Raw genomic sequence first — 16,992 nt, 5'->3', positions numbered from 1 at the left:
CTGTGAGCCCCACGTGGGACAATCTGATTATGTTATATCTACTCCAGCACTTAAAACAGTTCTTGGCACATAGTAAGCACTTAACAAGTACCATCCTTATTATCATTAGAAGGGGAGAAGAAGGAGAGAAGGGTGTGGTTGGGGCAGCGGGGATGACAAATTTTCTCCCATGCCCAAAGGTGGATGTCCACCTTGAGTGGAACTGAGCTGGTTATGTCATCAGCTGAGCTGATTCTGTCCTAGGGGAGGAGGCCCGGAGGGAGATAGGTAGTTTGCAGAATTTGGGTCATTCCTTTCTTTTTGGAACACAGTGAAGAATTCCTAGATGTCTTCCGAGGTCTTCTTCAGAAAGATGTCACAATCTTTTTAACAAGGAATCAATTTAATTATTCTGGAAGAGTGTAGCTAATGTACCCTCAAAGACCCGATTCAAATTGTTCCCCCAAAATCCTCTTCAAGTGCAATCTCGCCACAAGCTTGTGAAACTTAATGCTGTGAACAGCAAAAGGGTATAGTAATAATAATAATAATAATAATTGTGACATTTGCTAAGCGCTTACTACGTGCCAAGCACTAGATTAGGAACCGAGGTAGATACAAGCTATTCAAGTCCCACATGGGGCTCACAGTTTAAGTAGGAAGGAGAACGGGTGTTAGATCTCCATTTTGCAGATGATGGAACTGAGGCCCAGAGAAGTGATGTGACTTGCCCAAGGGCCCACAGCAGGTGGATGCCAGAGTCAGTATTAGAACCCAACTGGGTCAAAGAGCAGCACCCATGGCATGAATAACAGAAATGCCCAAGATGCCCCACTGCTGACCAGGCCCACACCAGGTTGAAAACATCACTTATTTCTGGACTGTCTGGTTGAATAGCGGATGAGGGCAGTGGGTTTGGATGGAGTTGTATGGTTCACACCTCTGAGGTAAGGCGGGAGAGGGGGAGCGGATGATAATAATAATACCACTTCTTAAGCATTTGCTATGTGCCAAGCACTGTACTAAGTGCTGGGGTGTCCCTGTCCCACACATGAGACTTACAGCTTTAATCACCATTTGGCAGATGAGGGAACTGAGGCTCAGAGAACTGAAGTGACTTGCCCAAGGTTGCCCAGCAGATGAGTGACAGAGCCGAGATTAGAACCCAAGTCCTCCTGATTCCCAGGCCCGTGCTCTATCATATGCTCTATGAGAAGCAGCATGGCTCAGTGGAAAGAGCCTGGGCTTTGGAGACAGGGGTCATGGGTTCGAATCCCGGCTCTGCCAATTGTCAGCTGTGTGACTTTGGGCAAGTCACTTAACTTCTCTGTGCCTCAGTTACCTTATCTGTAAAATGGGGATGAAGACTGTGAGCCCTCTGTGGGACAACCTGATCACCTTGTAACCTCCCCAGCGCTTAGAACAGTGCTTTGCACATAGTAAGCGCTTAATAAATGCCATTATTATTATTATTATCCACTAGGCCACGCTGCTTCTCTACATGTTGCAACAGGCTTCACAATTGGCTTGTTTTCCCTCAATGCCTTAGTTCAGAATAGAGCTTCCTTTCATTTATCCCACGTATTTTTCTCATGATACCTAAAGGGAATCCCCTTCTGAGCATCCCTGACCAAATCACCATGATAAACTGGCTTTTGGGACCAACCTCCACGTTGACACATTTTCTCCATCTTCTCTCCCCGGACCCTGAGGGTTCCACCTCAGCCCTCTTGAGAAGTAACAAACGTTCCTGTCGATCAATCGATGGTATTTATCAAGCACTTATTGTGTGCAGGGCACTTTACTAAGCGCTTGGGAGAGTATAATATGACAGAGTTGATAGACACGTTCCCTGCACCATGTTAAACTGGCTTTTGGGACCAACCTCCACGTTGACACATTTTCTCCATCCTCTCTCCCTGGACCCTCAGGGTTCAACCTCAGCCCTCATGAGAAGTAACAAACATTCCTGTCGATCAATCGATGGTATTTATTGAGCACTTATTGTGTGCAGAGCACTTTACTAAGCGCTTGGGAGAGTATAATATGACAGAGTTGGTAGACACGTTCCCTGCCTGCAATGAGCTCCTTGGATTAAAACCCAAAAGAGATGCCATTCATGTCCCCCAAATGGATCCTGAAGGCATTCTCTCCCTTCTGTCAGGAAGAATCAGCTGAGTATGTTCATACCATTAAAAGAGACAAACTGGTTCTATTTTCAGAAAGGTAAAGAGCTGTCAATCCTATTTAACAAGTTCCTTGAGGAAACACAAACCAGGAAAGTTCAGTGATTTTTCTGACAACTGATCGGGGAGGTTATGCCAGTACTAACATCTGGGCTCAGGCTACGTTGTAATTATTTTGAGGTTAGTGCTCTTTACCGAATAGCCATGGGTTTTTTAGGTTATTCTTAAAAAGGGATTTTCTCTGGAAATACAACTACTCAAGCATTCTACCACAGAGCCAAAACTCCTTTAAAAAAAATGGCATCCTTACCCAAAGAAACGTCTCTTCACATTCCCAGTATGAAAATGGTGTGCTCTTTTGTATAACGCAGGAGTCACCTAAAATAAACAATTCACTTCATCAGTTAGCGTTATATTTTAAACTCAATGAGTCTTTAAAAACCAAATGGCAAATAAGACTAAGGGTTTCACTTCCACCAGTGGCCATAAGAAAAACTGTCCAAAGTCAAACGGCTAACAGTTGACCATGAAGAAATCATCAAACATGATCAAACCTGATTTGATTTGATCGAGCCAAATGTGTCCGTTAATATTGTTCTATTATACTCTCCCACGTGCTTAGGACAGTGCTCAATAAATACAATTGACTGACTGATGGGTCAGTGACTAAAGCAATCATTTACGCCCATCTTTTCTACCTGTTCCCTCCCTCCTTGACGTTGCTAGCCCTTCAGGAGCACAGGATGGGCAGGAGACCCTGTACAATTTTGGGGCTGTTATGGTGGTTTGGCAAGGGCCACTCTATTTTTTTTTTAATAGTATTCGTTAAGCGCTTACGATGTGCCAGGCACTGTACTAAGCGGTGGGCTGGATACAAGCAAATCGGGTTGGATATAGTCCCTGTCCCACATGGGATTCACAGTCTTATTCCCCAGCTTACCGATGAGGTAACTGAGGCACAGATGACCAATATAATATGTTGGTCTATCTTACCAAACACTTATAATTAGTAGCAGTTTATGCTTACTACTAATAATCATCATCATCATTGTGGTATTTGATAATAATAATGATAATAATAACAACAATGGTACTGTTACACATTTTCAAAGTGCCAACACTGTACTAAATGCTGGGGGAGATATAAGACCATCAAGTCGGACACAGGCCCTGTCCCACTCAGGGCCTAAGGTGGAGGGAGAACAGGGATTTCATCCCCATTTCACAGATGAGGAAATGGAGGCGCAGAGAAGTGACTTGCCCAAGGTCATACAGCGGGCAAGTGGTGGAACAGGGATTAGAACCAGGTGTTCTTTCCACTAGGCCACACTACTTCTCTAAAAAATACAGTGTAATCTAATTCCATAAAAGATGCCACCAAGAAAGATGCCACTGATATTAAAATACCCTGCAGTTTTGTATGAATATTTTACATTTACATAATATGTTGCCCATATTTTTTAAGACATCTACCCACGGACAGCATTTCTTTTTTAACTACTTTGCCATACACTTTCCAAAGCCAAAATGTTTTCCTGTGTGAATCTAAACAATTTAATTAGTGTGGATTTTTTTTCTTTAATTTATTTTTAAGTGCTTATTATGTGCCAGGCACTAAACCAAGTGCTGGCGTAGACACAAGATAATTATGTTGAACATGGTCCCTGTCCCACATAAGGGCTTACAGTCTTATTCCCCCTTAACAGATGAGGTTCCTGAAGCCCAGAGAAGTTAAGTGACCTGCCTAAGGTCACACAGCAGACAAGTGGTAGAACCAGGATCAGAACCCAGGTCCTCTGACTCCAGCCTTGTGCTTTTTCCACCAGGCCACACTGCTTCTCAGTGTGTCTAAAATAACTGTATTGCTAAGAAGCAGTTAAGGGTGGTCTTCGAAAAGAGCCCCTTACTCACTAATTATTAAGGTCGAAACATTTGGCCCCGAAAATCTAATCTGGACCTGAGAATGTATGTCAAATATAAGTTCGTTGTGGGCAGGGAATGTGTCTGTTTATTGTTATACTCTCCCGAGCGCTTAGTACAGTGCTTTGCACACAGTAAGCGCTCAATAAATACAACTGAACGAATGAATGAAGGGATAGAGTTACCAGCTGTCCATCATCTGTGCCAAAAAGCTGTTCCAAGAGATTTTCAGAGAGTCTTTTAAGTTTGGGATGTGCTGATGAATCAGAGTGGCAGTCCCTTTAAAAAAATCCGAGAGCACAAAAGGAAAGTCAGTTTGTCATAATGAACAAGGAATTACATATTATACAAGAAACAGCTGCCACAATGAAAGCTCTACTTTTCTCCCCATAGCCCTCCTCCCTTCCAACTCTTGGTTCCTGGTGCCTGGAACCTTGAGATTCCGCTGATATCTGAAGGCAGGAATTGGATTATTCAGTGAAGAGACTCTGCAGTTGACAGTATCTTGCTCCTATTTCAGCATTGCCATTTCAATAGTGTCACCTTGAAAATTGTTAAGAGGAGAAAAAAAAAGAGAATATGTACCATAAAGTAGTATCAAATCCAATTTCAATTAGCTTCTTGATCCTTTCTTCTAAAAATTTTAGGGGATCTTCTGGACACCTAATGAGCATGCCACAAAGGAGAGCCTGAAAATAGAAACAGATCAATTAGCCTCTTTGCTATTGCTGAATAAACCTAGTGGATAGAGCACCGGCCTGGAACTCAGTAGGTCCCGGCTCTGCCTGCTTGTCTGCTGCGTAACCTTGGGCAAGTTACTTCACTTACCTGCACCTCAGTTACCTCATCTGTAGAATGGGGATTAAGACTGTGAGCCGTATGTGGGCCAGAGACTGATTAACTTTTATTCATTCAATCGTATTTATTGAGCGCTTACTGCATGCAGAACACTGTACTAAGCATTTGATCTCCCCCAGCACTTAAGTACAGTGCCTGGCACATAGTAAGGACGGAATTAATGAATGTCTAAAGCTTCTCATCCAGGCTAAAAAGTCAATTCTGACTATTCAAGGCCTGATTGCACTTATCAGGCCCTTTATTTTAATTCCCTCCACCCCTCTTCCTTCATGGAAGACGTGAAATTCGAATTTTAGCCTATTTTACTATTTCTTAACGGTCAAGAACTGAGCCGAGAAGAGGTTAAAATTTCCGGCTAAAATGAGGTGTGGGGATTATTTGCAGATTGTGATAAAGCAATCAATCAAATTTACAGAGCGCTTTACTATGTGCAGAGCACTGTACTAAGGGCTTGGGAGAGTACAGTGGAACAGTATAACAGAGTTGGTAGACACATACCCTACCCACAACGAGCATACAGTCTAGAGGGGGAGACAGGCATTAATAAAAATAAATACATAAATTATGGATATTTACTTAAGTGCTGTGGGGCCAGGGGGAAGTGGGGAGTGAATAAAGGGAGCAAATCAAGGCGAGGTGAAGGCAAAGGAAGCAAAGGAAAAGAGGGCTTAGTCAAGGAAGGCCTCTTGGAGGTGATGTGCCTTCAATCAGGCTTTGAAAGTGGAGAGACTAATTGTCTGTCGTATATGAAGAGGGAGGAAGGGAGGTCAGCAAGAAGGCTGATAAAGTAATCAAGGAGGGATAGGATAAGTGTTTGGATTAACGTGGTAGCAGTTTAAATGGAGAGGAGAGGGTGGATTTTAGTGATGTGAAGGTGGACTAGACAGGATTTAGTGACAGATTGCATATGTGGGTTGAATGAGAGAGATGAGTCAAGGATAATGCCAAGGTTACAGGCTTGCGAGACAGGAAAGACGGTGGTGCTGTCAATAGGAAGTGCTTAGTACAGTGCTTTGCACATAATAAGCGCTCAATAAATACTACTGAATGAATGAAGAGTGACGGGAAAATGATGGGGGGGAGACACAGGGTTTGGTTGAGAAGGTAAGGACATGTTTTGGACACGTTGAGTTTGAGGTGACAGTGGGACAGCCAAGTAGTGATGTCTTGAAGGTGGGAGAAAATATGAAACTGCAGAGAGGGAGAGATCGGGGCTGGAGCTGTAGATTTAGGAATCATCCACACAGAGTAGTAGTTGAAACCATGGGAGCAAATGAGTTCTCCAAGGGAGGGGATGTAGATGGAGAATAGAAGGGGACCTAGGACTGAGCCTTGGGGGACTCCCACAGTTAGGTGGTGGGGGGCAGAGAAGGAGACCGCGAAAGAGACGGAGAATGTGCGTCCAGAGAGATCAGAGGAGAACCAGGAGAGAACAGTGTCAGTGAAGCCGAGGTTGGATCACGTCTCTATATGTTGCCAACTTGTACTTCCCAAGTGCTTAGTACAGTGCTCTGCACACAGTAAGCGCTCAATAAATACGATTGATTGATTGATTGATTTCCAGGAGAAGGGGTTGGTCGACAGTGTCCAAGGCAGCACTGATTGAGGATTCCCAGACTGAGCCCCTTCCTTCCTCTCCCCCTCGTCACCCTCTCCATCCCCACATCTTACCTCCTTCCCTTCCCCACAGCACCTGTATATATGTATATATGTTTGTACATTTTTATTACTCTATTTATTTTACTTGTACATATCTATTCTATTTATTTTATTTTGTTAGTATGTTTGGTTTTGTTCTCTGTCTCCCCCTTTTAGACTGGGAGCCCACTGTTGGGTAGGGGCTGTCTCTATATGTTGCCAACTTGGACTTCCCAAGCGCTTAGTACAGTGCTCTGCACACAGTAAGTGCTCAATAAATACGATTGATTGATTGATTGATTGATCAGTGCTTCCACTTAGTCTTTCACAACCAGGGGCTTTTGTGTGTTGCCTCCATTTTAAATGGTGGGGTGTTCCATCTCTCATTCTCCCCAAATCCAAAGGAAAATATCCCTGTTCCCTTTCGCTGAATCCAAAGCAACAGAACCAAGGACATGGGAGATTCTTTCTGATTCAAGTCTAATGAACAATACAAACTAAAAAGAAATATTGTCGAAAAGTGAGATTAAAATAGCAACTCATGGGGAGCTTTCAAAGCAGAGAATCTAATCCAGTTTTAAAAAACAAATTTAAAACTACGCAATTTACCTAAAAAGAATTTAAATACTTCCCTCTACTGGACACATCCAGATTTCCGGGTCTGCCTTATTTGGATTTTCCTTAGACATAACTTCACTAAGTTGGAAGAGTATTTTTGTATTGCGTTAATATTCTGCTGACTACATCCCACATAGCTATAGTCTAAGCCAAAATAATTGGTCTCGAACTGACCCTAGGGATATAAACAGTTTATACAAACTTTCCACAACGGCTCTCAAATATTTTACCAAAAGTAAATACGACCTTCCTGATTTAAAGTGGGCCATAAATACCAATTTTCTTTTATTTATTAATAAAACGGTTTTGTTTAAATGTATTTGTGTGTATATAGTACTGAGTAATTACTGGAGGGATATGAACTCACTGAATCAATCAATCAATCAAGGATATTTACTGAGCATTATTTGCAGAGCATTCGTTCATTCAATCGTATTTACTGAGCGCTTACTGTGTGCAGAGCACTGTACTAAGTGCTTGGAAAGTACAATTCAGCAACAGAGACAGAGCACTATACTGAGCGCTTGGGAGAGTACAATGCAACAGAGCCGGTAGCCACCTTCCTGCCCATCAAGAGTTTATTGTCTAGAGGGGAAGACAGTCATCAACAAAAATAAATAATTCAAAATACATAATTTGCAGATAAGTGTGTGGGGCTGAGGATGGGGTAAATACAAAATGCCCACGGGGCAGAAAGTGCACTGAACTGTTTATATAGAACATCAACATGGCTGTGCCTAAGTACTTTGTTAATTCTCCATCATTAAAATGCTGGTGTTAGATTTTGGTTCACGCAGTGTGGCGAACACATACGGTGGTGGAAGAAATCTCACGAGCAAATAATACACAGACCGTGAGCCCCATGCAGGACGGGGACTGTGTCCTCTGATGATCTTGTATCTATCCCATTGCTTAGGGCAGTGTTTGACACGTAGTAAGCGCTTAACAAAAGCCATTCAAAAAAATACAAAGGTGCAGAAAAATAAGCTGGCAGACCGCTGGGAAACACGCAGTGGACCTGAATGAGATATGAAAAATATGCCATCTCCTTGGAATTTAGTTTCTTCATCAATAAATCACTGTTATTTACTGAGACCTTTAGGAATCCTCAGAATCTAATTTCTTTATCCATCAGTCAATCAGTGGTATTTATTGAGCTCTTTAGGGATGGCTAGGATTCTAGGCTCATTGGAGGGTAGCCAACAACTCCATTCCCTAAAACTCATTCCAAGGGCAGTAAGAGAACAGGAAGCTGGCGAGGCATTGGAAATGTATATATGTATATATGTTTGTACATATTTGTTACTCTATTTATTTATTTATTTATTTGTTTTACTTGTACATATCTATTCTATTTATTTTATTTTGTTAGTATGTTTGGTTTTATTCTCTGTCTCCCCTTTTAATAATAATAATAATAATAATAATGTTGGTATTTGTTAAGCGCTTACTATGTGCAAAGCACTGTTCTAAGCACTGGGGTGGGTACAAGGTAATCAGGTTGTCCCACGAGGGGCTCACAGTCTTCATCCCCATTTTACAGATGAGGGAACTGAGGCCCAGAGAAGTGAAGTGACTTGCCCAACATCACACAGCTGACAAGTGGCGGAGCCGGGATTTGAACCCACGACCTCTGACTCCAAAGCCCGTGCTCTTTCCACTGAGCCACGCTGCTACTCTTTTAGACTGTGAGCCCACTGTTGGGTAGGGACCGTCTCTATATGTTGCCAACTTGTACTTCCCAAGCGCTTAGTACAGTGCTCTGCACACAGTAAGCGCTCAATAAATACGATTGATGATGACGATGATTGGAAAACCTGGACAGAGTCATTGCTACTTAGGCAGCCCGAGGAATTTTCAAAAGTCTTTGTCCTGGAAAGATTAAATAGGAAATAGTGTGGCATAATGGGAAGAGCATGGTCCTGGGAGTCAAGGGACCTGAGTTCTAATCCCCGCTCCATCACTTGTCTGCTGTGTGATAAGGGGCAAGTCGTTAAACTTCTCTGGTGCCTCATCTGTAAAATGGGGATTAAGACTGTGAGCCCCATGTGGGACATGGACTTTGTCCATCCTGATGACCTTGTATCTGCTTCAGCGCTTAGTACAGAGACTGTGAGCCCACTGTTGGGTAGGGACTGTCTCTATATGTTGCCAACTTGTACTTCCCAAGCGCTTAGTACAGTGCTCGGCACACAGTAAGCGCTCAATAAATACGATTGATTGATTGATTGATTGCCACGTGGTAAACGCTGAACATATACCATTTAAAAAGGAAATTTGAAAGATCAGTTGAAGGTGTGTGTATGTGTGTGTGTAAGCATGTGTGAGCATGCCTTGCGGGCAGGAGGTATGAATATGTGTGTGTGTGTGTGTGTGTGTCCACACATGAGAGAGGGTAGGGATCATGTCTACTTACATTACAGTACTCTTCCAAGCGCTTCATACAGTGCTTGGCACACTGTAAGTGCTCAATGAGGCAGTCAGCCGTATTTATTGAGCACTTACTGTGTGCAGAGCACTGTACTAAGCACTTGTACTTACTAAACTCCTACTATGTGCAGGGCACCATACTAGGTACTTGGGAGAGTTCACTGAAAGAAAAAGACAAGGCTCTACCCCACCAGGCTCCTACAGTAGAAAGAGAAATAGCAGGTTTTGTTTGTTTTTTTAAAAAATGCCTGAATGACTGTAAGAAGAGATGTAAACAGCAGCTGCTCTAAACTACGAGCACCTCAAAAAGATTACCTACATAACTCAGGCAACAAGGGAAGATGACAATACAAGATGTTAGGAGGCCCAGGGCGTATTGTCTTGGCCAGGTGTTGGACAGACCGGGTGTTTGGAGTACCAAGCACTATTGGAAAAGTTGTCTCAAAGTCTTTGTGTGGTAATGAACAGCTAGAAATGGTAATTTGCCAACCAACTGTTTTCTCTACTAATAAAGTTAAAGGGGGGAATTCAGGATATCCCTCCAAAGACTACAAAAACCATCACTTCCTTCCTCTTGTAAGAAATTTCGTTATGAATCTCCTCTCCGAGAAATCATACCATCATCATCATCATCATCATCATCAATCGTATTTATTGAGCGCTTACGATGTGCAGAGCACTGTACTAAGCGCTTGGGAAGTACAAATTGGCAACATATAGAGACAGTCCCTACCCAACAGTGGGCTCACAGTCTAAAAGGGGGAGACAGAGAACAAAACCAAACATACTAACAAAATAAAATAAATAGAATAGATATGTACAAGTAAAATAAAAAAAATTATGGCATTTATTAAGCCCTTACTATATGCAAAGCACTGTTCTAAGCGCTGGGGAGGTTACAAGGTGATCAGGTTGTCACACGGGGGACTCACAGTCTTAATCCCCATTTTACAGATGAGGTAACTGAGGCCCAGAGAAGTGAAGTGACTTGCCCAAAGTCACACAGCTGACAATTGGCAGAGCCGGGATTTGAACCCATACCCATTGATACCACATGATCACAATTAGCTAGAGCTGCAACGTCATCTGTCACGCATCATCATCAATGGCATTTATTGAGCGCTTACTGTGTGCAGAACATTCAACTAAGTGCTTGGCAGAGTACACAACAACAGAGTTGGAAGACAAGATCCCTGCCCAAGAGGAGCTTGCTGTCTAGAGGGGAGGACAGACATTAATTAATTAATTAATTCGATCATATTTATTGAGCGCTTACTGTGTTCAGAGCACTGTACTAAGCGCTGGGGAAGTACAAGTCGGCAACATATAGAGACGGTCCCTACCCAACAACGGGCTCACAGTCTAGAGGGGGGAGACAGACAACAAAACAAAACATGTAGACAGGTGTCAAAGTCGTCATTAACAAAATAAATAGAATAGCAAATATGTACAAGTAAAATAGAGTAATAAATCTGTACAAATAGATATACAAGTGCTGTGGGGAGGGGAAGGAAGTAGGGCGGGGGGGGTGGGGAGGAGGAGAGGAAAAGGGGCTCAGTCTGGGAAGGCCTCGTGGAGGAGGTGAGCTCTCAGTAGGGCTTTGAAGGGAGGAAGAGAGCTAGCTTGGCAGATGGGCAGAGGGAGGGCATTCCAGGCCAGGGGAAGGACGTGGGCTGGGGGTCGACGGCGGGACAGGCGAGAACGAGGTACAGTGAGGTACGTTAATATAAATCATTCATGGATATGGACCTAAGTTTTGTAGGGCTGAGGGTAGGACAAAACCAAGTGCCCAAAGGTCACAGATCTAAGTGCCTAGACAACATAGAAGGGAGATGTATTCATTCATTCATTCATTCATTCATTCATTCAATCGTATTTATTGAGCGCTGACTGTGTGCAGAGCACTGTACTAAGCACTTGGGAAGTACAAGTTGGCAACATATAGAGACGGTCCCTACCCAACAGCGGGCTCACAGTCTAGAAGAGCGGGCTCATGGTATGTTTATGTGCATGACTGATGAAGTGCTAGCTGTTCCCTCCTAGAAACCTACAAACATTATTGTAAAGTAGAACTGGCACCTGAAAGGTGCAATGGTGACAAATTGTCTAAGCGGTTTTTTTATGGAATTATTAAGCACTTACTATGGGCAGAGCACTGTACTAAGCACTTGGGAAGTACAAGTTGGCAACGTATAGAGACGGTCCCTACCCAACAGCGGGCTCACAGTCTAGAAGAGCGGGCTCACGGTATGTCTATGTGCATGACTGATGAAGTGCTACCTGTTCCCTCCTAGAAACCTACAAACATTATTGTAAAGTAGAACTGGCACCTGAAAGGTACAATGATGACAAATTGTCTAAGCGTCTTTTTTAATGGAATTATTAAGAGCTTACTATGTGCCAGGCACTGTATTAAGCACCGGGGCACATACAAGTCAATCAGTTGGACGCAGTCCGTGTCCCACACAGTCTTCCTCCCCATTTTACAGATGAGGGAACTGGGGACCAGAGAAATGAAGTGCCCAAGGTCACACTGCAGACAAGTGGTGTAGCCAGGATTAGAACCCAGGTCCTTCTGACTCCCAGGCCGGTGCTCTATTCACTTGGGCCATGAATAGCTTTTTAACTGCAGCTTTCTGTCATGTAGAACCACATGGAAATGTCATCAATAAGCTTTAATTCACATATCGATATGCTCTTTCCCTTTGTCATGTAGAACCACATGGAAATGTCATCAATAAGCTTTGATTCACGTATCGATATGCTCGTTCCCTTAGTGATGTTTTCGGTGGTAAGAACGATGAATCACATATATGCCGCAACACTAAAATTATAGCACAAGATAGAAATCCCTCGGGCATTTCTTATTTTCACATTTCCTCATCCATGTTCTCCCGAGAGTGAGGAGTTTTTGCTCGATGCAAAAACTGGTTGACTGGTAGCCACTGGAGATTTTTGAGGAGCGGAGTAACGTGCCCGGAGCGTTTCTGCACAAAGATGATCCGGGCAGCAGCGTGAAGTGGGGAGAGACAGGAGGATGGGAGATCAGAGAGGAGGCTGATGCAGTAATCCAGTCGGGATTTATTGAGCGCTTACGGTGTGCACAGCACTGTACTAAGCGCTTGGAAAGCAGCATGGTTCAGTGGAAAGAACACGGGCTTTGGAGTCAGAGGTCATGGGTTCAAATCCTGGCTCCACCAATTGTCAGCTGTGTGACTTTGGGCAAGTCACTGGGCCTCAGTTACCTCATCTGTAAAATGGGGATTAAGACTGTGAGCCCCCCCGTGGGACAACCCGATCACCCTGTAACCTCCCCAGCACTTAGAACAGTGCTTTGCACATAGTAAGCACTTAATAAATGCCATTATTATTTATTTATTACTATTACAATTCAGCAACAGAGACAATACCTGCCCACAGTGAGCTCTCCACCCAAGTCTTGCATCCCAGCTCCTGCCCCACATTCTCGTGCTTACGTTCCCTGCCTCAGTTTCTTTCCTTCCCACCAGAGTCTCACTCTTCAGCTCCCAAGCCCCTGACCTCTACCAGGTCTTTAGATCCTGCCTTTTTAGAAAACTTGATGCACATCTCTTCTCTCTAGTAGCTCTGTGCACTCCTGGAATGTACATAGATTTTAGAGAGAATAGATTTGCATCACATTTTTATTTTTAATTTCAATTCCATCCATATTATTTGCATTACCGTCGAGCCATTGTCCGACTAAACAATTGCAGAGTCCCATCTGAAGAGATACCCAGAAGACGTAACTTTTAGAATAATGGAAACAACTCTGTTAGGAATTTAAATTTTCCAGTTTTTCACAGAGATGTAAGTTGCTGGAAGAATTTAGCAATTTCCTTGCAATTACCAAAGTTTTTCCAGGGTGGACGTCTATAAATCCGAAATTGCTCCTGAAATATTTCTGTCATAGTGATTGTAGGCAAAAACTTTACAATGACTATCTGCAAGATAGTGTCATAATTTCCTAAAAAAGATGAAAAATTCTGCCCTTAGCTATATCCATGGTTTCAATTAACTACGAGAGAATAACTTTTCCCATACAATGCATTATTTTCCAGTCATCTTCTCCTGTTTGAAATGCTTTTCTAGTTTAAAATGTATGGTAACGATTAATTTTTTTTTCCTCTTTTAACCCCCAAATCCTGCAACAGTACATTCAGTCTGTTGCTAAATCCTGCCAGTTTTTTCTCCGCAATATTTTTCACATTTGACTCTTCCTTTCCACCAAAAGGCTACCACATTTTTCGAGACATTGTTTCGAGCTCTAGTCATCGGTGAAATTAAATTACTGTACCAACCTCCTTACTGGTCTCCCTACCATCAGCCGCTCCACTCTTCAGACTGTACTATACTCCACAGCCCAAATCATCTTCTCGAAACATCATTCGTCTCCCTCAACCAATGGTATTTATTGAGCTCTCACTGTGTGCAGAGCACTATATTAAGTGATTGGGAAAGTACAACAGAACGTAGTTGGGAGACACGATCTCTGACCACAGGGAGTTTATAATCTAAGCAAAGTCTTCTGACGGGTGGATTCAAGGTTCTCCATTGTTTCTCACCTTTTTAAATTTACCTACTGCCCCCAGCCCAAACTCTGCACTCTTCTTAAGCGAACCATCTCACTATCTCTTGCTTTCTCCTCTCCTGTCTCCAGCCCCTTACTCATATCTCCCCTGGAACCCACTGCCCTTTCATATCGACCAAACCACAACAGTCCCCATCTTTAAAGCCCTCCCTCCTTTGAGCCCCACTGCCTGAAGGAGCTATTCCCCAATTAATTTTCTATCCCTCCTGATGTTCCACCCCAGTGCTTAGTACCATGCTTGGCACATAGTAAGCACTTACTACCACAACTATTATGACCCACCACCTAGAAAGAGATCTCTCCAAGCACTTTAAGGTATCCTGATGTATTAAGAAGGTGAATGCATCTTGAAGCAATTGACCAGACCCACTTAATCTCTCCATTATTTAGCAGCATAGCCCAGTGGATAGCGCCAGGGCCAGCAGTCAGAAGGACCTGGGTTCTAATTCCGGCTCTGCCACTTGTCCGCTGTGTGACCTTGGGCAAGTTACTTCGCTTCTTTGGGCCTCACTTACCTCATCTGTAAAATGGAGATGGAAGCAGTGAATCCCATGTGGGATAGGGACTGTGTCCAACCCGATTTCCTTGTAATGCCCCATTGCTTAGTACAGTGCCCAGCACATAGTAAGCTCTTAACAAATACCATTATTATTATTATCAAATGCCATAAAAATCCAAAACACTCTCCAAAACTCTGAGATCTTGCTGATGTTTGATATCACTCAGGCTCCCCACATTAAGTCTGTGCTTTCAAACAAGACTCTGAGGCAGCTATCTCTCTCTCTCTCTCTCTCTCCCCCCTTAACTTCCCTCCTTCCCACCCTCCCCCGATCACTCCTGCTATGCACAACATTCCTACTTCTCCACTCAGATCCACACTGGCCTCTTCTGCATTAGAGTTTCCCTTGTTGTTCCAGACTTTTCCTTTCCAGCTGTTTTATTAATCAATCAATCAATGGTATTTATTGAGTGCTTACTGTACTAAGCACTAGGCAAAGTACAATATAACAGAGATGGTAAACATGCCCACAACAAGGTTACAGTCTAGAGGGGGAGAGAGCCATTGCATCCATAAATAAATTACAGATTCATTCAATCATATTTATTGAGCGCTTACTGTGTGCAGACCACTGTACTAACCACTTGGGAAGTATGAGCTGGCAACATATAGAGACGGTCCCCACCCAACAACGGGATGTAGGTGCTGTGCTTTGCTTGGAAACGGTTAAATTTCCACCCTGTGGTTTCTTGTTTTCAACAAAAGCATTTCTGGTGGGAAATAAGTAGTAATAACTTGGAATGAACAGTCTTTGCAAGTGGAATAGCAATCAAATGATTAGTGACTCCCGGGAGAGATGGTCTTAGGGAGTTTTACTCAGTCACTAAAGGCATCAACAGAAACTGAGAAAAGAAAGTTGGGAGGCTAAGCTGACACCCTTCTTGAACTCTGACCGAATCTCTCTATGTATTTGATCCTTCAAGACGAGTTCTCAGAATGTCTTCTGGCTTATTGCTTTCACTCTGAGAGATGCCAAAAGAATCCGCCATCAAAATGTCCCTATCGATTTCATGAGGGAATTTTCCCTACTTAGGATATTGAAGTGCCTTGTTTGGTGATTTTATTCCTACATCATTTGCTTTTGTCTAGTAGGCGTCAGTATTTACTTCATTGGAAGTTTTAGCAGCAACAGCAATATCTGGTTGGAAAACCCAATATTAAACTAGACCAAGAAATAAGTACCAATCCCTGATCCTCAACCAGCGATACAAACTCAGGGATTTAAACCTAGGAATCACTATCCTCTGCATCTCTGTTCCACTTTTCTAGGCTGCTTCACCCCACCCCACTTCAAGAATAGCTATTGCCATTCTCCCTAAAGAGGCATCAGAGCAAAGAAGCAGAAGAAACCCACTACATGTAAACTCTTCGAGGCCAAGCACATTGTCTGCTAGCTCTCCCTAGCACAGTGCTTTGTGCAGAATAAGTGCTTAATAGATACTATTAAGGTACAGAAGAGCATTTTCTGTTCTTGCACTTACTGGGCACCTGAGGATCTGGATTTGGTTCTGTAAACGTGTATGCCGTTCTATCGGATGGTCACTTCAGCGTGACAGAGGAGGGCGGTGGAAAAGTGTGAGAATGAGAAAGTGACGGAGAGTGGGAGGGAGGGTGAAGAAGTGCGAGTGTGAAAGCTTGTGAGAGTGGGAAAGAGAGAGTGGGTGAAAAAAGGTTAAGTGTGAGAGGGGAAAAGTTCAAGAGTGGAGGGAGTGGTGTGGCGACTGAGGTGGGAAAAATGCGAGAGGGAATGGGAGGGAAAAGGGTGACAGGGTGATGGAAAAGTGCAAGAGTGAGAGTGAGTGGTGGTGTGAGTGAGGAGGGAAAAATGCAAGAGGAAGAGGGAATGGGAGAGTAAAAGTGTGACGGGAAAAAGTGCAAGAGTGAGAAGGAGTGGTGGGTGAGAGGATGGAAAATGCAAGAGGGAGAGGGAATGGGAGGGGACAAGGGTGATGGAAAAAGTGCAAGAGTGAGAGGGAGTGGTGGTGTGAATGAGGAGGGAATAATGCAAGAGGGAGAGGGAATGGGAGGGGAAAAGGGTGGCAGGGAAAAAGCGCAAGAGGGAGAGGGAGAGGTGGTGTGAGTGAGGAGGGAAAAATGCAAAAGGGAGAGGGAATGGGAGGGGAAAAATGTGACAGGGTGAGAGGGAAAGAGGGCAAGACTGAGGGTGAGTGACGGAGTGAGTGAGGAGGGAAAAG

At 43.5% G+C, this 16,992-nt stretch overlaps 1 protein-coding gene across 2 annotated transcripts in view; it reads right to left on the bottom strand.

Moving 5' to 3' along the window:
- The window catches only part of FBXL13 (F-box and leucine rich repeat protein 13), a 114,226-nt gene that overhangs the window by 96,419 nt on the left and 815 nt on the right, over positions 1-16,992 (bottom strand). For both annotated transcript variants that reach the window (XM_038741486.1, XM_038741487.1), the window contains exons 2-4: positions 4,671-4,774; positions 4,271-4,364; positions 2,476-2,543 (exon numbers count right to left, since the gene is read on the bottom strand). In XM_038741486.1, coding sequence (XP_038597414.1) covers positions 2,476-2,543; positions 4,271-4,364; positions 4,671-4,774 — 266 coding nt within the window. The remainder of the gene's footprint in view (positions 1-2,475; positions 2,544-4,270; positions 4,365-4,670; positions 4,775-16,992) is intronic.

Source organism: Tachyglossus aculeatus (genome assembly GCF_015852505.1).
Source record: "Tachyglossus aculeatus isolate mTacAcu1 chromosome 12 unlocalized genomic scaffold, mTacAcu1.pri SUPER_6_unloc_1, whole genome shotgun sequence".
NCBI lineage: Eukaryota > Metazoa > Chordata > Mammalia > Monotremata > Tachyglossidae > Tachyglossus > Tachyglossus aculeatus.
Note: the sequence above shows the minus strand (reverse complement) of the source record. Positions and strands in the feature narration are given on the sequence as shown.